Source organism: Rousettus aegyptiacus, unplaced genomic scaffold, assembly GCF_014176215.1.
Source record: "Rousettus aegyptiacus isolate mRouAeg1 unplaced genomic scaffold, mRouAeg1.p scaffold_m13_p_2, whole genome shotgun sequence".
Lineage (NCBI taxonomy): Eukaryota > Metazoa > Chordata > Mammalia > Chiroptera > Pteropodidae > Rousettus > Rousettus aegyptiacus.
In genome coordinates this window covers 128630449-128651070 of record NW_023416295.1, presented here as the reverse complement: position 1 = coordinate 128651070, position 20622 = coordinate 128630449, and the positions used below count along the sequence as shown (strand labels likewise).

General features: G+C 54.4%; 1 protein-coding gene across 3 annotated transcripts; it reads right to left on the bottom strand.

The window, feature by feature from the left end:
* Positions 1–65: 65 nt before the first annotated feature.
* Positions 66–20600, bottom strand: RARG (retinoic acid receptor gamma). 3 transcript variants are annotated; one of them, XM_016142707.2, is made up of 11 exons: positions 20319–20564; positions 19493–19559; positions 18235–18380; positions 15715–16049; positions 4862–5010; positions 4475–4616; positions 3638–3798; positions 3261–3437; positions 2661–2865; positions 2053–2211; positions 66–1330 (listed from the first exon to the last, which is right to left on the bottom strand). In XM_016142707.2, exons 4-11 carry the CDS (start codon positions 15896–15898, stop codon positions 1131–1133), a joined length of 1377 nt encoding a protein of 458 aa, XP_015998193.1. In that variant the 5' UTR covers positions 15899–16049; positions 18235–18380; positions 19493–19559; positions 20319–20564; the 3' UTR covers positions 66–1130. The 3 variants fall into 3 exon arrangements, with proteins under 3 accessions (XP_015998193.1, XP_015998192.1, XP_015998195.1); XM_016142706.2 differs by lacking the exon at positions 18235–18380 and having other exon boundaries at positions 20319–20600; XM_016142709.2 differs by lacking the exons at positions 15715–16049; positions 18235–18380; positions 19493–19559; positions 20319–20564 and adding an exon at positions 9196–10244.
* Positions 20601–20622: the final 22 nt, after the last annotated feature.

Genomic DNA, 20622 nt, shown 5'->3' with positions numbered 1-20622 from the left:
CAGGTCCTCTCTAGGTCAGCTGGTCCTCTCCCCCACCACCATCTCCCCCAGGGAGCCACATCCCATGAGTTTCCATCACTTTATTTTGCAAAAATAGAAAACTCAGCAATATGCGATACAGCGGGTGGAGGGCAGATGTAAACAGAGGGGAGGGGACAGCACCCTGACCCCCCAGAGAAAAAGGGGAGCCAGTGGGAATCTTATTTGGCAGCTAAATACAAACTTGGGATTGGAAGAAGGGAGGCATTACAGGGGCCCTGGGCTCCCCCTCCCAAGACCCCTAGAGGAAGGGGTCAATTCCAGGGTGTAAACAAAAGCTAATAAATAAATAGAGGCTTCCTCTGGGTCAGGGCAGGATCAGCTAAGCAGCATCCACCCCCTCTTCCTAGGCCAAGCTGCTCTTGGGGTCGGGGGCGGGGGAAGGCACTAGGGGGATGGGGTCCCTTGGCCCCTCTGTAGTGTAGGAGTCCCTACCCCGATGGCTGAGATGGGGGGCAGGGGGAGCCCAAGGCACATGACAGGGCTGAGGAAGGGCTTATAACTGAGGGCAGAAGGTAAACTCTGAGCCCAAGCAAAGAGGTGCAGAATGGACCTGCATCTGTCCCTTTCACCCCCTGGCTCCCCACAGAAATGCAGGGCCCAGCCTGCCCCACTTTGACCTGGTATGAAGATGGGGCACAGAGGGCAGCTTGCACCCTGCAGGTGCATTACGCAGCATTAGGCACCAAGGGCAGGGGCAAGAGGGTGGGCTCAGCCCTCCCCCTATTCCCCTCTTTTGGTCTCTAGTGTTCCTGTTTGCTCCCAGAGGCCTAAGCACCTGGCAGAGAAAGAGGCTATGGAATGAGACCCTGCTATCTGAGGGGCAGTGCTGAGATTTTAGAGTCCAAACCGAGGCTCACCCCTCTGCCCTCTTTCCTGGTGGGAGCAGGGCAGACCCCCAACACTGGAGAGGGAGCCAGTTAGAGCAGGAAGGGGATGAACACAGAGGCACCCCTGGAAACTTTGGCAAAAACAAGGAGTTCATTGGAAGAGGTGGGGAGAGAGCAGAGCAGGTCCTCCCCGAGTCACTGGTGGTGTCTGGGAGATGGTCAGTCTGCTGCCTGGAGCCCCAACCCCCACAGCAGGGGAAGTCAGGGGCCCTGGTCAGGTTGGGGGCTGTGGGCCCCTTTGCCCTGACCTCCAGGAACCTCATCCTCACTAGAGGCCTTAGGATGGGGACCAGTCTGCGAGGAGTCGTCCTCAAACATTTCAGGGTTCTCCAGCATCTCTCGGATCAGGGGAGGCATCGGGCCTGGAATCTCCATCTTCAGAGTAATGGCCCTTTCTGCTCCTGCAATGAAGGAGCAAAGAGTTTCAGTGGGGCAGAGGCACATGCCTTGAGGCTGCCTCCTTGACCTTTCTCAACTTCCCTATGATTCCCCTCTGGGGGCTCCCAGTACAAGCCTGCCACCTCTCTGTCCCAGCTAGTTTAGGGTTCCTGGGGACCACTCCTTTGCCTGGAGCCTCTACATGTCTTCTCTGCCAAGCTACTGCTCATTCACTCCATTCTTTCAGGCCATCTTCTCAAAGATCACACTGTGCCCAACTTCCAGCCCCACTCCCTAGGCACTCCATCCTCTAATATCCAGAGCTTGCCAATTATTCCTATGTTCATTCTTAAAAATACTTGTACCTACTTATCAAACACTTACTATCTTCCAGGCATCCTTCTAAACAAGTACTGCCCAGTAAAATTTTCTGAGATGATGGAAATATATGCTCTGTCCAATACAGTCGGCATAACCACATATGGGTACTGAACACTTGAAATATGGCTACAGCAACTGGATTTTTAATTCAGTGCAGTTCTAAGCCCATTGCGTGTTAATTTGTTTAGTCCTGACAATAACTTATGAGGTTAAGTATAAGCAGGAGAACAAGGCATAAACAGTAAAAGAATTTGCCCAAAGTCTTCCCACTAGCATGTGCCGGAGATTCCAGTTTAGGCTTCCTGGTTCTCACCCACTCTGTTCTTGTCTAGGAAGAGTGAGGACAGGCTCACTCGTGACTAACCCTTGGTGCTGATGCCCCGGAGATCAGTGATCTTCATGAGCATCCTTGGAAACATGTAGGGCTGGCTGGGCCGCCGCCGCCGGGCATATAGCCTCAGGGCTTCCAGCAGTGGCTCCTGCAGCTTGTCCACTTTTTCGGGTTCCTCCAGGTCCATGCGATCTATGAGGACAAGCATACTGGAGTGAGAGAGGAAGATATGGAGAGGACAGAGACAAGTGGCTGATCCACAACTAGTCCTGCCTCCAGGCCCCAAACTTTGTCCCACTAGACCCTCACTTGTTTGTCCCTGAGACCTACCCAGGCCATCTCCCTGTTCCAAGCCCTGTACCTTCTCCCCTTCAGTAAGAGGTTTGCTCTGGTAAGTCACTCCTGCTCAGATCCCTACCTCAGCACCAGTGTCTGGGATCTCCTTAGCTCCTCCTGGCTCTACCCCTTTTAGTCCTATGTTCCAGGCTGCAGGGAGCCTGCATTGGATCTAAGAAGTCTGTGGATGGGGCCAGATACAACAATCCCAAGGGGTGGGACAGAGGTCTCCAGCCTGGTCAGAAATCAGGTGTGAGATGTGCTGGGAAAGGAAACTAAACAAACACCAGGGGGCTCCCTCGTACCTCCACAGATAAGGCAGATAGCACTGAGCAGCCCTGTCTCTGTGTCATCCATCTCCAGTGGCAGGAGCTGCCCGGCAAAGGCAAAGACAAGGTCTGTGAGGGGGCCAAAGCCGGCATTGTGCATCTGGGTCCGGTTCAAGGTTAGGCCATCAGAGAAGGTCATAGTGTCCTGCTCTGGGGTGTACCTTGTGCAGATTCGCAGCATCTGGAGGTGGGTAGAGGGAGGGTTAGTGTTGTCTCTGGAGAGGGGTACATATGGGGGTGGAGAAAAGAAGGAATGACATGCACATGGAAAATGAAGAGGTTAGGCCCAGAAGGAGAGCAACCTGAAGCAGACACGGAGAGAAAAAGGCAGACAGGTGGAAGATCTGAAGCTTGGGGAAGGGAGTGAAGTCCGAAGGAGGCAAGGTATCCAGAGGTCTAGGATCAGGTCTTAGGGGCAGGGTTTAAGACAAAAAGGGCTTGAGTTTTTAGGAGATTTGGGGAGTCTCAGATTGGAGGGGGGAGGAGAGAGAATAAATTCTTTGTATGGACCAACTCCTTGGTCTCATAGGAGGGTCAAGCTGTGGCCAAAGACACACTATAGGGTTATTAACTTACCAGGATGTCCAGGCAGGCAGCCTTGAGCAAAGTGATCTGGTCAGCAATGCTGAGCCCTGTAAAGCCAGGCAGCCGCTTGGCAAACTCCACGATCTTGATGATGCATTTAGTGGCCAGCTCACTGAACTTGTCCCACAGCCCCAGATCCAACTGTACCCGGTGGTCTGCACTGGAGTTCTACAGGGAGGGCAGGCGAAAATGTAAGGTTAAGACCTGCCCTGCAAACTGTCTTCTTTCTGCCAATACCCCAAACACTCCCCTCTGCATTCTGATGCCCTCCTTGTCTTCAGCACCAGATCATGGCCTCCTACAGAACCCCTACCCATTCCCTAAAGTGAATGGTCCCCTGCCCTCACTGGGCCTTGCCCACTCCTCACCGTGGTGTATTTGCCCAGCTGGCAGAGTGAAGGGAAGGTCTCCTGATGGGCTTTGCTGACCTTGGTGATGAGCTCTTCTAACTGGGGGCTCAGCTCATAGCTGTCAAGCAACCCTTCTTCTTTCACCTCTTTCTTTTTCTTATTTCGGTCATTCCGCACAGCTTGGGGGTGGAGGAGCAAAGAGTGGGTCAGGACTCTCAGAATCTCCCTCTGGATATCCCCTTTCACCCTAATTTAATGTGCTCAGTCCTTATATGAACATCTATTCACCTTGGGATCCTAGTCAGTGTCTCAGCTTCCCTATCTCCTACATTAGCTCCCATTTCCAGGCTGGCTCTCCCTAGCCCCACCCAGGGCCTACAGCCCCTACTCCCTCCCCAGGCTATTCGGCTCCATCCTGCCCTTCCTGTCACCCTGCAGGAGCTTGGGGGGGGGGGCAGGATATGCAGGCGGCAGGATATCCACTTATAGCCTTGGCAGCACAATGGCGCAGGGGAGGGGGGCACCCCAGATCCACCTCAGGCTCTGTCCTGGGAGCAGGGGAAGGGACTGGCAAGCCCTCCTCTCACTTCTCCATGAAACAGGGGAATGTGAGATGGTAACCCCATTCACACACTCAGAGGAAGGGTAAATTAAGCTCTGAGATGGGTGAATGGGCAGGGTGGGGCTTCCTGGGTGAATGGAGCTAATCAAATAGGACTGACCAGAGAGGAGGTAGCAGCACCCCAGGGCAAGCTAGATCTCAGAGGTCAGGGGAGTGGGGGTGGCCAGTGGGAAAACTGGTAACCACAGGCTAGGACAAGAGTGCTCCTGCCCAGGCCAGGACTAGGGGCCTACCTTCCTTGGACATGCCCACTTCAAAGCACTTCTGTAGCCGGCAGTACTGGCAGCGATTCCGGGTTACCTTGTTGATGATACAGTTTTTGTCGCGGTGACATGTGTACACCATGTTCTTCTGGATGCTGCGTCGGAAGAAGCCCTGGAGTTGGGGATGGAGGAGTGTCAGTGAAGCCGGATGCTGAGAGCACCAGCCTCTCAGAGACCTTGCAAGTTGCCCCAGGCCTGACCCAATCTATTAACCACCTAGGTGCAAAGCATCCCCCTCCTATTCCAGAGGGATGCCCACCCACACACAGCACATTACCCCTCTGCTCTGATCCCTGGTATCTGATCTGACCAGGTAACTCTGGATACCCAATGCATCCACCCCCACCATGGACATACCTTGCAGCCTTCACAAGAGCTGACCCCATAGTGGTAGCCAGAGGACTTGTCATTGCACACGAAGCACGGCTTGTAGACCCGAGGAGGTGGTGGGGGTGAGGGCGAGCTGGGCACCATCTCCTCCGAGCTAGTGCTCTGCGTCTCCACCGCTGGGGGGGCAAGCAGTACAATATGAGGATTAGAGGAGAAGGACCCCTCAGAGCTCCAGACATCATCATACACACACACCCATTCCCACTTCATACTGCTCAGCAGTGATACCATCACAACCACAGTGATTTAAAGTGCCAACAACCACGTATGGCTCCATAGTAAACACTTCCAGAAGCCCCCAACCACTATTACTGCACCTCCCACAGCCGAGCCATCTCCCTTCACAATAATGCCAGCCCAAGGCGTACACGACACTGTTCAAATCTCCAAATTCCAGGCCAAGGCCATCCTGGAAGTTAACTTCTCTGGGCCTCATTTTACCCAGATAGAAAGTGGGTAGATGGAGGGGTTATGGGACATGGCCCTGAACTCTTTACTCACTCCCTATCACATCAGATAATCTACTTTCCACTATCCTCCTCCTCATGAAGCAATAGAACTGGGGGTGATAGGCCATTACAGGCCACCTGTACCCAGCACCTGGCTAAGTGACCTACTAGGCTACTCAGTAGGAGAACAGGACCTCATTTTCTCTCAAGAAGTACAAGGTAGATAATCCTCAAGCTTTTCCCTCACATGGTGCCCACCAAATAACTGCCAATGTTGTTTTCCCCAGAAACCACTGAGACAGTGGAGCAAATGGGACACAGGTATCAGAAAAGTATAGTAGAAACTATGCAAAAGTTTTATTTTACACATTAAGGAACTGAGGCCAACAGAGGGAAGGGACCAGCCCAGTGCCACACTGCCAGTTCACAGTGAAGCCAAGGCTTTCAGGTCTTCTAAATAGATCTCGCCTGAAAGTCACAGAAGTTGGAAAAGGAGAGGCTGAGATATTTTCTTAGATTCTCAGGTCTAGAAGCTGTTGGGGGTGTAGCAAACCAGAGAAGTCAGGTGACACTGGGTAAACAGGGCTGATGGGGGAGGGGAGCTATCTCTGGACCTTCTCTGAGCCTGTCTTCACTCCTAAACTTCCCCACAAATACCCATTTACAGCTCAAAAGGGGTCTCAGCCCACACCACACAGAGTGTATGAGGAGGATACCCTCGGTTTAGCAAGCTGCTAAGTAAACCTTTTTTGGGTGCCTGGTCGACCTTCAGAGGCTGGAAAAATCTATAAATTATTCAACTTGTAGGACCTGTTCCCCAAAGCTGGAGGGCCCAAAGATTGCAAGAAAACCCTAAGACCCTCCCTCAGGAGTGTCCCACACACCCACCTCATGAACACCTTCTTCCTTCTAACCTGCTGCAGCCCACCTGGTCAGAAGTCCACCCCATGCCCCAGAAGGACAGAAGGAAAACCCAAGATGCCGGTCCAGGGCTAGCTCCACCCACCTCACAGAAGAGAAGCCCTTCCGCCCCCCAACACATGCAGACACTCAATTAACATAAGAATCCTGTTGGAGGGAGAGCCCCCAATAAAAAAGGAGAGAGAGGAGGGGAGGAAAGAAGGGTGCTGAAGTCTATTCAGACTTGGTGGGGGTAAGGGGGGGTATGTGTGGAAGACTCTGAGGGGGCTGGGGCTAAGAGTTGTGGGACCAGATGGAATGCCTTTCAGGATCCCTCCAGGTAGCCTCTAAGGGCACAAGTGCTGCCACAGACCACTGTGTGAGGTGGTGTTGACTGCTGACACCCTCCCTGCCTGCAGAGTGCTGCCTCATTTCCTCTCTTTTGAAAGGGCCTAGGTGTGGTCAGACTGGCATGGGGCAGTGCCAGCCAATTATAAGACTGGAGGCCACAAAGAGACAGGCCCAGGGATAACTTTTCCTGTCTAAGTGGCACTGTCACCTCTTCTTGGCACCCCTCTGGCACACCCCCACCCTGAACCCTAAAGTACAGACCAGTGGGCAAAGGGCAGAGGGAAGTGAATTGGGTCAACTTAGTTCAGATCCCGTTCTCAGTCTGGGGCCAAGCCCCCACCTTTGGGATGCAGCTCCTGGGCTAGGCTGGGGCTCCTGCTGGGGAGTAAGGGGTGGGCTCTGGGTTTTTCTTCTTTTAAAGCCCAAATTGCTGAAATTGAGGAAATTCCTGGCCAGGCTGAGCGGAGCTTCAAACAAACTCTTTATAACCGGCTGTAAACGCTCCCAGCTGCGAGGCCCAGGGCTGAGAAGCCTGGACTCACAATCTGCCACACACCACCTAGGAGCCACACATTTTCACATCAACAACACACAGGGCACCGAAGCAGACATATCACCAATGGGCTCCGATACCACAAACAGACCCCGGCACAGGTGGCATAAGGGCACACTGACTCCAACCACCCTGTGGAAGTGGACACACAAGTCACAAAGCAGACACACAACACCCAGTGCTCCACTTTACATTTGCAAACGATCGGCCCTGCTACCAGACAAACACCAGGGCCTGCCAACACAGCACCAGGACACTGAAGCTTCCAAACATGCACAAACATACCACATGGCCCTCCTCTCAAAGGACCTCTTTCCTTCCTTGGTTTAGACACCCAGGTCTAAACAACTTTCTCTCTAAAACTGTGTGGAACAGGCATGAAGTCTACCAAGACCCTAAATGCCAAAATTATTGGTCTAAATTGAAATGCAAAAACATACTACTAGCCAAGTAGTATGCAAAGGGCCTCCATAGGCCTAAAAAACAAAAACAAAAACAAAAAAACAGGGTACCTATCCAGCCTCAACAAAACCCCTTCCTGGGAGATTTTCTCCACCTCAACACCTCTCCCAGCATACCCCAAATCCACATCCTATTGGGCAAGGAGAAGGTTAAGGATTCACAAGGATTTGCTGCAAAGTAATAGTTCCATGCTTTCTCCTCCCTTTAAATGTCACACTTATTATTGCCACCCGCCCCCCCCTTCCCAAAGTACTGTCTCCTGTTTGCCACCTCCCTCTTTCAGTCTCCTTGTAGTTAAATCTGAGCAGCTCTGTCCTGGAACCAAAAAAAAAAAACGAACTCGTAAACAGCGGTGCCGAGTGCCAAGGAGTGAGGCGCGTTGGCGGGGGCTCCGTGACCCCGCGGGCGCACTCCCCCAGCGCCACACACCCGCCCCTTCCCAGCGTGCCCCCAAGCCCCTATTCCCCAGGCGTCTGCACTGGGCTAAGAGCGCGGTCCCGGCCCCCGGTTAATTTGGGGCGGGGTGGGGGGGTTCCAGGCTTCCCTACCCGCTCCTCCCCACACCCCACCCCCGCCAGGCACTTGGGCCCAGGCTTCAAAGCCGCCTCTCATCTGGACTTCATTTTTACTGCCTCTCAATCCCCAGCTTTTTATTACCGCTCTGGAAAGGGGTTCTAGGGCCCCAGGCCTGGCATCTCCCATTTCATAGAGAGAAGATGGGTATTTGGGGACCCAGTATTGTACTCCCCACCACCGTGCCACCTCCAGGCCACCCCCAACCATACACAGACTTTGCTTTAAACTTTTCGCTTCCTACTGAAGTTGTGTGTGTTGGAGCCATAGGAAAAAAGTCATCTCTCTGCACACAATCCTATACACATTTCCAAATGCTTCTTTTAAAATGGGGGAGGGAGACGCCAGAGCCTAGCCTTCACCGGTTGTGTGCACCACCCCTTCCACCCTACACCGAGAACACACAGGATGCACGCTCGAACACAGCACTTTCCAAAGCCGCCCCCGCAGCCACGCAGGGGCACACGCCCTCCCGGCCTCACGCCACAAACATCCCCACACAGGGCCATGCAGACCTGCCAACGCTATCGAAGGGCGACACTGCCTGGAGAGACCCCTTCACTCACACCCACACCTCCTAGACAAGGCGCTGCCCACTCCTAGGATTCACACGCTCTGCAAATAATACTTTTTACACTCCCAACTTCCCACATGGACTTTACAAACGCCACCCGCGGTCCTGGGTGCCATATTCCACTAGGGCCACGGACTGCGCGCAGACTACCAACACACCTTGGTCTCTCCCTATCCCCGGGAACTCTGGAGTGGCATCAACCACAGATCCTAGCTAAACACCCACCATAAAAACCACACACTCCAAACACTACTGCACACACCCAAAGGAGTCGCTGAGGCCCCCACGTTTAAAGGGCCAGTACCTCTTTTCCTACACACCCGCCCCTCGCATAGAGTCAGAATCTCCGCTCACACCCCAGTTCCACCTTTTACATATGGAAGAGTGAACTACTGCCCCTCCTGCACCCCACACCCCACCCCCGGGTTCGGGTACCTACATTGCTGACTGGAGGGTTGCGGCCAGGCAAAAGACTCAAGTCCAGCGAAACAGGAGCTGCCCGTGGCTCTGCGCAGCAAGCCCGCCCCGGGCCCGACCGCTCCGTACAGCCGTCGCGGACCCGGGGCAAATGTTTCCATGCAGTCGTACATCGCGACCCAGCTTGGAGGGAAGCTGGGTGCTAGGAACACCAAAGACCCGCAGCCGATTCCCCCTCCTCCCCGAGCGGCGCCCCGCTCCTGGAGGGGGGAGGGGGAGGGCTAGCATAGGGCGCGGGGCTGCATGGGGGGTATGGGGTGGGCGGGGAAGACGGGGGATCCCCAGCAGGGGAAAGGGACTGGGCGGGGCGCAAAGCCGGGGCAGCCGCTTCTGCAGCGTTCCGGCTCACTCTGGGCGCCTTAGCGTCTAGCACTGGGGAGACCTTTTGTAAAAGCGAAGCCCGGAGGGGTGGGGGGTGGGGCTTGGAGAGCGAAGGGGGCCGGGCACCGAGATGAGCAGAGCTGGGAGTGGAGCGCACACACATTACATATACACACTTGCACCGCGGCTCGCTTGCTTGCTTGGACACACATCCGTGCATGCATTTATCTTGGCAGGCGTCACGACTTGCAAATAAGCAATAATGCACATGCGTATCTGCACGCACGTAAGATCATAGATGCACATACGTATGTGCAAGCACACCTGGCTTTGCAAGAATGCTTGCAGGCATTCTCCAACCTGGGAGGCTTTGCACGCATTTGCACTTAGGCGCGTGCCCTGGTCGGGGATAGGGGAAGTAATGGAGGAACCAAACACATGCATTTCCTTTCGAGTTGTCCCCCACCCCAAACACTCCCTTTTTCACACAAGTCAATACAGGCAGGGGTGTCAAGGATGACTGCGGAGAGGAGAACAGGAGGTTCCCGGCGCGGCAGTTCTCCAAAGCCCAGGGACTTGTGCTACCTCCACCCCGTGGTTCCCAGGCCTGGCTCCTCCCTCTCCCTCAGCGCGCGCGCGCTTTAGGCCTCAACAGTACATTCCTGCGGCTCCGCGCGCGCGGCCTCCTTCCTTCCCGTCTTCCCCGCCCCCGGTCGGAGGGCCGGAGCGCGCTCCCGCTGTGAACTCTCCGGGAACCCCCCTCGGGGCGGGTGGCCGGGCGCGCTTACCTCCTCCTGACCCGGCCCCGCCCCACCCCGCCCAGGCAGTCGCCAGCGCCGGCGCGGAGTCCCCCCGCCCCCTCCAGTGCTGCCTGGAGTCTACCCCTCCTAGCCTGGACTGTCCTACCTCCGCGGCGTCCCCAGCCACCTTCCTCCAAGTCCCCGAAACCCCATCCCGCGACGGACACTCCCTAAGCGCTTCCACTGCCTCTCTCAATGCCCCTTCCTCGACCCAACTTCATTTTTTGAGCACAAAACTACCATCCCTGTTCCTACAGCCTCAGCTGAGCCTTAGATGAAACTGCCCTCCTGCGTGCCAACTCCCCTCCCCCAATTGCCCCAAATTGCCAAGTGCCCCTCTCGGCAATAACTGCAAGTCTGGCATTAACTTTTCTCAGCCATTAAATATCCTCGCCATTGGCAATAATCGCCCCCTCTCCCTTCAGTGCCACACTTAGTGTCCTTCAGATCTCTAAGGGCCGCTTCCCTATTCTCTCGGTTGCCCCTGCCGGGTACTGAGCGCCCTCGCCCGGCGGAGAAGGGGGTGAGTGGGCGGGAACTTGGCCACGTCAAGAGTTTGCCCTCGCCGGGCCGGGCCAAATGGGGACCCTGGCCCCGGGACAGCGCCAGCGGCGGCGACTCCCGGAAACCGCCCCCTCCTCTGCGCCCCGCCCGCGGCCCGCCTGGCCGCCTGGCCGCCCGGCCGCCCGGCCGCCCAGCGGGCCGGCCCAGCCGGCTCTGTCAGCGCGGATCACTCGGGCAGCGCCGGGGGAAGCGGGAGCTGCGCCCGGCCCGGCCCCTTCCCCGCCTGGCGGTTGTGGCTGGGCCAGGGCGGGGCACGCTTTTCTAAGAATCTGTTGTACCGGGTGGGGGGCGCACTGGGGTGCTGCAGGAGTGGAGCGCCAGTTTGGAAAAATAGAGAGCAGGAAGAGGTGCCAGAGTAGGCGAGAGAAGGAAAGGCCGGCGGTTACGAGGGCCCCGGGTGGCTGCCGGGTACCGAGTCAGGGCAGAGCTGAGGAGGGGCCTGGCTTGCTGAAGAGAGGGCGTGGGGTGGTAAGGCTGAATTGGGGTCTTGGAACAGAGATGAAGAGGGAATGCAGTGCTCTTTCCCTGCTCCTGCCCCAACCCCAAACACCCCATTTCTAATCCAGCCATCCCCCAACCTAAAAGAAAAAAAAGGGTTATAGACTTCTGAATCAGAATCTGGCTAATGGCAAAAAAAAAAAAAAAAAAAAAAATGTGCAAAATGGGGAGTACCCCAAAAACAAGGGCAAAAGAGCCCTGATAAGTCAACTCCAGGCTGTCAGTCCCCACCCACCCTTCCCCCTCTGAAATCTGAAAGGTCCCAATTAAGTCAGGCCTGCCTGGTTGGTAATTAGAACCAGAAGTGGCCAGGCACAAGGAGGGGGGTTGGAAGTGGGGCACAGGAGGAGTGGAGGGAGGGCTCCAGGAAGTCGTGAGTGCTCAATGCCCCCCCTTTCTCTTTACCAGATGCACCCCATTCCTCATCACCCCATCTGAGTATGCTTCCCAGGCATTGCATGAAGAGGGGGTCTTATAAGGGACCAGGAATTAGGGAGTCAGGCCCACCCTTCCAATCAAACCCAACCCCCCATTCTAGACAGTCTTAGTACAGCCTTGAGGAAAAGGTAAGAGAATGGGGGAATCTAGTGCCCCCTCTTTTCCCCAGTCTCCCCAGCCCTTATTGCAGCAATTAGACCCATTAGCCTTCTAGCATTTCATGGGAAACAGATGTTCTCCACCAGCCTGGTGGGAGTATGAAGGGGGGCTGCTGCCTGACTCACCCCCTTTCCTATGATCCCCACCACCAAGGCGCACCCCTCCCAGCTAGAGCCCCACAAAGGCATGGCCCAAGAGGCAAAGAGAAGTGCACCCTTCCCCCACTAACCAGGCTATTAGCACTCAAGAGTCTTGCATGGCCACCCCTCAGAGCCTCTACCACTCTGGCAAGAATGAGTTTGGCCAATGAGAGAGTGGAGAGAGGGAGAGCTAACTCTTTATGCACCCCTTCTTTCCCCATCTCCTGCCACCTTCTGGATGGGGCTTGAGGATAACTAGCTTTAAATTCCTCATGCTAAATTCGCCTTTTCTTCTAAAACCTTCCCTCAAAAAAACTGAAAAAGGGGCATTTCAAAGCAAAGGCCCCACCCCAAGAGTAAGTCCTAACTTAGGAGTCCCACCTGAAGGGCAATGGGAGGGGGCAGCAGAAGAGTTGGGGGAATAGAGAGGTGTGAATAAAAGACGAGGCCCAAAGCAGGGATGTGAGGAGTGCTGGCAGGATGGGGGCTGGGACTGGGTAGGGGGCCAGGAGAGGGGGGTGCAGCCTGGGCCCCAGCAGCGGCGGCTTGCCCGGCTCCCCCCGCCAGAGAGGTTTCCTGTTGCAATCAAAGCCCCGTTTGTGTCGGCTGGAGCTGGAGCCTGAGCCTGAGCAAGAGAGATCGGGAGGGGAGGGGAAGGAGGCAGTGGGCTGGGTTTTTTCCTGGAGGAGGCCTTACTGCCGCCTGCTCACCACCCTCACCCGCCTGCTTGTTCTCCTAGCCTCTCCCAACGTCTGGGTTCTCTCTGTCTGTGCCTTTTAGCCTGTGTATTTCTCTCTCATCTTGATTAGGTCTCTGTGTCTCTTTTTCAGTTTAAGTAGAACTCTATTACTTCCTGTGCCAGCCTGCCCTCAGTTTCTCCATGTGACTTAATGTGGTACAGCTTGGGCTTCTTGCCCCAAGAAAACTGTCACCAAGTTCAGAGCACAAACATGGCTAGGTTCTCAGGACCACAGATAGATTCATCACCTCAAGAGAGGAAGGAGGACAAGGCTTCCCTTTCCTTTTATCATACTCTGTTCCCTGCAGTCTTGATAAAGCAAACATACAACACACCAGTAGGAACACAGGCACCAGGGTTTCATGCCCATGTGTGAGCATGCACACCCCCCTCTGCTTTCCCATGCATACAAGCCCCTGCTTGCCTTGGCAGCACATGTTCCCTTTACCTCTCCCCTCCTCCACCACCCGGTTCTGAGATGCCTGCCTCACCCACTCAGGCCCCTGGAGAAGCCAGGAGGTGGAACAAGATGTCCCTTATCAACAGGATTTCTCCAAAGTGCTAGGGACCCAGCATAGGATCCAGGAGCCAGCCCCAGGGAGAAATTCAGACTCCTTCATAGACCACCCTTCCTCCTATAGACTAAAGAGACAGAGTGAAGAGAGAGACACAGACTCAGGAGTGAGTGTGGCTTTAGCATCAGACTCTGGCCTCTAATTCCTCTGTCTCCACTAAATGACTCCAGCCAAAAAGGGACAGTGGGTCAGAGAAATAAGAAACCCCACTCTCACCCTTCTGCTGATCTCCCACTATGGGAGGTCTCTCAGACTCCAGGATCCCTTCCCCTCCCCTCTGTCTCCCTCTTATTTACCCCAGATGCTGCATGCCCCACTCTCATGCAAGCTGTCTGGACCCAAGCCTTCCCCTCCTCCCTACCACTGCCTCTCTGCCCAGGCCTGTTCCCCACTGTCAGCCGCACCCTCCCCAGCTACCTGCTCTGGTTCTGGCTCCTCCCTTGGAGTCTCTTTTCAGCCCCTCTCCTTCAGGGCAGGCTTTGGAGATAAAGCCCAGTTTGACCCCTTTCTCTACCTTGACCTCACTTTGAACCCTGACCTTGATCTCAGTGTGTCCAGGGCATAGGGGCACAAGGAGAATTTCACTGAGGACTGGCTATGACTCTCAGCATTCTCCCCATTACCAATCTCTTTCTCCTCTCCCTCCCTTGCTCCTTTCGTTGCCTCTCCCAGAACCTGGGAAAATAAAGTCTCAAGGTATTGAGCTGTATGGTTCTCTGTAAGAAGTATATTCATGTGGGGAGGGTGGTTCCTTCTCATTACCCCAGGCCTCAGGATAGATTCATGGGGTGTAAATGAGGTAGGGGAAGCCCAGCTGAGATTTCCAAAAACAAGGGCTTTGTGCTCTCTTATTCACCTGCACACCACCCAAATATTCTGTTGGACTACGGACTTGCCACCGGCAGGGCTCACCAACACCAGACACACCGTCAGCAGCCCTATTAAAACCCGCCTCTCTCTTCACACTGACTCTTTGTTGCACACACTGGAATTCTGTATCTGAGCAGTTTCAAGGACATGCTGTGCACACACAACTGCATATGGTCCACGCACTCGCGCACGCGCGCACACACACACACACTCACTTCCCCAGATGAACACGCTCTTTCCAGTAGAGCTGCCAGCCCTGTCTAGTCACCCCTTTACACATCCTCACCACCCTCCAATTGTCCCCCCCAAATAGGCCCCTTCTCTCCCACCTTGCCCTCTTTCCCCAAGCTTGTGGAACTATAAAGGATGTGTCTTTATCTTTTTGTCTTTTCCTCTTATCTCTGTTTCTGTTTTTCTGGAACTGCTCTCTGTCTCTCATTGTATCACCTCCTCTTCTTTCCAGGTGAGGCCTTCTCTACACCAGCTCACATGCTGACCATTTACCCCACAAAGCCCAGCATCCCAGCCCTTCACTTCATGGCACCCACACCATTGATGGCCTAGTTGGGAAGAACGACTCCCAAGTGTGAGGAGAGGGGATCCAGAGGGAAGAGGAGAGGCCTAAGGCTTGCCTGCTGTCAGCACTCAAAGGCTTAACTTAAAGTGGGCAAGCCTGAGGGACAAGTAGGGATCTGCACAGCACATGGGCACTTTGCCAGACCTAGAGGGAGGGGAGGAGTCCAGAACCCACATGGATGGTAGAGAGGATGCTTCTGGAACACCCCCTCCACCTCCCTGGATTACTTCTGGTGCAAGAGGCACCTCCTTGCAGCTGTTTCTACCCTTTCCAGAACCAACAGGAGAGTTTCTTGACCTCACATATCTTTGGGCACCCGGCACTAGATTCCATTCCTCTTTTTGCAGCCTCCCCTAATTCAGAACAGTTTCACCTCTTGATCACAGAGCCAGCTGATTGACCTCCCAGACTCCTCTACTTCCCAGCCTAGATCCCCACACCCCCCATTATATGCCAACAGCAGCCTCAGACTTTAGGAGAACCCCTCCTTGGCTCCTGTACAAAGGTATTCTCCTCCACTAGTTAACTCACTCAGGAGGCAATATTAGACACCCCCCCCCCCCCCCCAAATTTAGGCATGCTACTTTCCCATCCTATTTGGGCAGAAGAACTCTCATTTGCAAACACTTCCATTTGCTCCACATCCAGATCCACTTCTAGCCACCCCCGTCAGCTACTCCATTAGATCAAGCCCCCATTCCTGCCTGCCTTCCTAACTGAGGTGCCAATTTTCTATATCACCCACCCTCCAAATGTCCTGTTTTCACTTGCCCTTATCCCCCAATGTACATGAAACTCACACAGAGAGGCCATCTCCTTGGGAAGGTCAGGCTGGCCCAGGCCCCGGAAGCTAGGACTCAGCATCTCAAAAGGTGGAGACCCCCTGAGTGCCCCTGGAAAGGCGAAGGGGAAGCCAGCCCCCGGATAGCCAGATCCAGGCCCCAGGGCACCAGCCGCAAAGAGTCGCTCCTTATTGGTGGCCATGGCAGCTGCAGTGTGGGAGGCTGAATCCCCTGGGGTCTGCAGTGGGCAAGGGAGGTCTTCAGCTACACCCCCTGCCCATGCCCACTGCCGCCCTAGCCTGGGAGGCTCCGTGCCCGCCCTTCCTGGCCTCCCCGCTGGATCTCCAAGAGTCCTAGGGAGAAAGAGAAGAAAAAGAGGGATGAGAGAATGATCACTCTGATGTTCCAAGCCCATGGCCCTCTCTCAGGTAAAGTGTCTCCCCTCTGTGCTACTAGGGTTTATACTGCCCTGGCTCAGGGCCCAAGGGGGAGAAAGCAGGGTAGATGCTTAGGCAGGCTCAGAGAAACTCTTCAAGGAAAGGTAAACTGAGTTTCCAAGGTGAATGATGGTCTTAGGACTCCTGGCAAGGAAAGCTCCTAAGCTGAAAAGTGACCAATAAGCACCACAACTGGTCTAGACATTTAATTTAACCTTCACATCAATCCCACGAAGTTGGAATTCTAATTCCCATTTTGCAGATGAATATATGCCTTACTATTAAATTGTATACCTGAAACTTACTAGATTTCATTAACCAATAAAATAAATAATAAAATAAATAAACAAAAGCATTCCACAGATGAGAAAACTGAGATTAAGTGACTGGCTTAAAATCACAGCCGTAAGTGGTAGAGTCCAGACTCAAATTCTCTACCATTATGGAGAAAGCAAAGATATCTCTGTTGTGGCTTTGGGGCCCTATAACTCTCTGGAGAGTATAGTGCAATGGTTAGGAACATGGACTCTGGAGCCAGACTTCCTAAAATTGATCCCCACCACTTGGCTAGCTGTGGGACCTTAGTCATGTTACTTAATCTCTTTGTGCCTCAGTTTCCTCATTTGTCAGTTGGGAATAAAAATAGCACCCACTTCATAAGGTTGTTGTAAGAGTTAAATGATCTAACATATGTAAAGTGTTTAGAATACTCTAGGGCACATACTGAATGCTATATATGTCCCATGTTATTCCTGCTTGTATCTTCTCTTCCTCCATACCTCTCTTTAATTAGCATTTCCTTCTCTCTGCCTTCCTCAATATTCCCAGTCCCAGTTTCCACTCCCAGTCTTTCTATCTCCAGTTATCTCTCTCTCCAGTTATATCTCTCTCCCTAACCATTCTTGCACCCTTCACTTCAAATCCACAGATGTTGGTGGAAGCCCCACGGTGGACCAGAGATGATGCCAGAGAGTTCCTCTCCTTGTCCTCAGCTTACTTTTCTTCTCCATCTCCTTTTCTCTCATATCTGAGCCCTCTGTTTCAAGGAAGCCCTCCCTACATACTCCCCTCCCTCAAATGTAGCTTGACTCCTGAGATTTTTAACCTGAGCACATGGGAGAAGGAGGAGAAGGAGGAAGAAAGGAAATGGGAATCCTAGGGCTAGGCAGGTAATCCCTCTCCTGATGCTCCAACAAGGGAAAGGTTGGCTTTCCCAGGAGCCCCAAAACACCCACCTCTCTAAGAAACTAGGTGCTGGGAAAGGAGAGCTACCCCAACCTGGGTACCTCCTCTACCAGCCAGAACCATGATGAACTGAGGTGAAAAAGGGTGGAGAAGGACCAAGAGAGAGTGAAACACATAGAGACCACAGGGCAGGCAGGCTCAGAGGTAGGTGATAGGTATTTCTGCATCTCTTTCCTTCTAAGGTCAATATTTCTCAGTCTGTGTACCTCGACTGTCTTTTTTCTTTCTACTGTCTTCTTCCTTCCTTCCTCCCTCCCTTCCTTTCCTTCTTTCCCTCTTTCCCTCTTTCCTTCTTTCTTCCTTTTCTACTTCTCATCTCCCTTGGCCTTGAAGCTCCTAAGGGTAAATTGTCATGGTGGTTATAGGAACTCAGACCCCAACACCACCACCCTTTACTCAGTCTCAATGCATGAAGCAGCCCCTGCCCCTTACTAGGCAACACCCATATCCCTAACGCCTCAGATTCTTCAGCCCAGTATCTCCCCAGGCCCTAAAAGTCTGAGCTTCAAGCCCTCAGGGTCCCATTCCTCTTCTTTCCCCTATTCCCTAAAGTCCTCATCCCTGATTAAGCCCAGGTAGAGCCAGGAGTCCGGGGCCCCTGAGGCCCCTGGGCCATAGCTCAACAGGCTAGGCCACATTCCAGGTGGATTAACCTTTCCAATGCCAAGGGTGAGACACTAGTAGAGGCCCCCCGCCTCCATCTTCCCCAGACTGACTTGGACTGGGGACCCACTCTGTGCTCCAGGCCTCATTGTCCACTCCTCCCCTACAGATGGTAAACAGAGGCTTGAGGATAGGGCAGGATGATTTGTGAAGAGGGGGTCTTAGAGGGATATTTCTGACTCCTGGTCCTTACCAAGGAATGAAGCTATAAGGAGTGAAGGAAAACCCAGCTCTCCCTGGCCTTCCTTCTATCTTGCCTCAGAGAAGGAACTTGAGAGTTGAGGGAAGACAAGGAGAAAGAGATTCATCCATTTCTGAGCCTTGGTTTCTCTGCTTTGGCTGGGAAGGAGAGGGGAAGGTCTTAAGTCAGGGTGGAGAAAGGGACCAAGGAATGGAAGACTGTGGTACAGAGAGTAAAAGGATATCCTAAACTAGGGACCCGGATGCCTTGGTCTTTTGGGGACCTGTGGAAGGGAAGAACACTTCTCCCCTCCCAAGATGCCACCTCAGACTGAGCGGGGGCTGACTAGGGGAAAGGGGCCCATACAAAGCTGCTTCTCTTAGAGCTGAGGTGGAGTTGAAGGGAGGGCATGGATGAAGGGGGCTGCCGGATGGAGGTGGGGGCGTCTCCCTTGCTGCCCTACCGGCTCCAGAGTCTGGAACAAAGCTGCTCTTGTCGGCTGCTCTCCACCCGCTGCCCCCCTCCCCTCTGTATAAACACGACCACCTTTTTCCATGACCCCATCCCCAGCCTGGGCAGAGAACCCAGGCATCCTCTGCTCTAGCCTGGGCCCCCAGCCTGCTCCCCAGGAGGCAGCAGTGGGCCTCGTTTTTCTGGCTTTGTGCCACCCTCGGAGGAGTCCAGACCCTTGAGTCTCCACCTCTCATCCCCAGGTGCCCTCCCTCTACCCCACTGGCCCCAGGGAGGGGCAGTGCCCAGGAGGCAGGCAGGCAATGCCAGTGGAATGTGTGTGGGCATCAGAGGGCATGGGCAGGGTGGGGCAGAGGGGGGAACTGGAGGTGCCAGTTAGGTGGCTTTCTGAGCCAGGGGTGGGGGTGTGCCGGGTGGGGGTGTGTGCCCTGTGCTGCCTACCAGGCTCTAAGCCACAGCCTCTGTTCTGTGTGCGTGTGTGTGTGTGTGTCTGTGTGCGTGTGTGTGTATCTGTCTGTCTATTTAGGATTCCCAAGCTCCAGGCACACTGTCTCCTGCCCCCTCCCCTATCCTCTTTCTTCTTGCCTTAAGGATGTGAGACATTCCCTTGGTCCTCAACCCCAACTCAGTATCTGAGGAGTAACTAAAGGCAGGAGCCTCAGACTTGAAGACTGGGATTGCAACTGCCTGGATGTGGTCCCCAAAGGAGAACAGTTATCTCTCTCCTTCTTGCCCTTTAGACCCCTCCTCAGGCTCCCTTGTCCTCCTGCCCCCCCCCCCCAACAATGCACATTCTTACCCTCCGGCCACCTGCAGAGATTCCCTCCTACATACTGGGTCAGGTTGAGGGGACTGGACTGTTACTGCTAAAGACAGAAAGACAGAGTCAGTGGGGCTCCAGACCAGGATTCCTGGGTCCCTGCCCCAGCCTTCCTGTTCTTCCTTTGTTCTGTTTGGGCTTCCCCTCAAGAATACATCTAAGGAGCGCCCACCCCCAACCTTAGTTGGAGGGAGCCAAAACTCACACTCACAGCTGGAGATAGGGAATCCTAAACTGTGGTTCAAGGAAACTTCACAGATCCCTATCCCATCCACTTGTCTCTACAAACTCTTGGACCTAGAGAGCCAGGATCACTCTGGTAGAGACCCTTTCCTTGCTCTGCTGATGTCCAAGCAGTGCCATTCCACTAGGGAAGGAGCAACTTGGACTAGCTTGGACCAAAAACCCACCCCTCAGGCTCCCCAGGGGAATCCTGAGGGAGGGCAGGCAGTGGTCTTCCCCACAGGAGGGAACCCTATCTTCCCTCACACTCTATGTACAAACTTAGGCTAAAAGCCCTTTGGCTGAAGATTCTTCCCCAAATGCTCTCTCCAACTCCTCACCCAAATGGAGCAACGATAAAGCCCAGCCCAGCCCCTGCTCGTCTCAGATCTTCCTCATTCCCTTCCCACATCAGGACTGATCCCCAAGTCGGGGCAGGAAGCTACCCTCAGACCCTTCTGACAGCCTGACCAACCCTGAGAAGAACAGAGCTGGCGTCCTCCTCGGCGCCCCCGCCCGCAGCCCACCTCACTGGAGGACCCAGGCGTCCGGGCGGGCGAGCCTGCTCCCCCTCCTGACTCACCTGGAGGGGAAAGGAGGAGAAAGGGAGGCCGTGGAGCCCCGAGGTCCCGGCGTAGGGCGATCGCGGGGTTGGAGCGTCGCAGTGTCAGAGGCTTGGAGTAATGGGGGGCTTTGGGGGGGCACGGGCTCTAGGCTGGGACTGTCCCGGGGCCTCTCGGAGCCTGCCCGACCACGTGACCGCCCCAAAATATCCGACACATTTTCTCCCAAACCGCACACTGACTCTGCAGGCGGGGACACGGAAAATATTTTCTTTCTTTTTCTCCCTCCCCACCCCCCCACCTCCCTCCCAGCCCGGCTCCCTC

What these genes read in the sequence shown, in the direction of transcription:
- RARG (XM_016142706.2), bottom strand. Translation starts at nt 15,898, where the DNA reads ATGGCCACCAATAAGGAGCGACTCTTTGCGGCTGGTGCCCTGGGGCCT. An exon ending in GCTCTTGTGAAGGCTGCAAG is followed by an intron (nt 4,617 to 4,861) that starts GTATGTCCATGG and finishes CCCCAACTCCAG; the next exon opens with GGCTTCTTCCGACGCAGCAT. An exon ending in TATCTGCCTTATCTGTGGAG is followed by an intron (nt 2,212 to 2,660) that starts GTACGAGGGAGC and finishes TTGTCCTCATAG; the next exon opens with ATCGCATGGACCTGGAGGAA.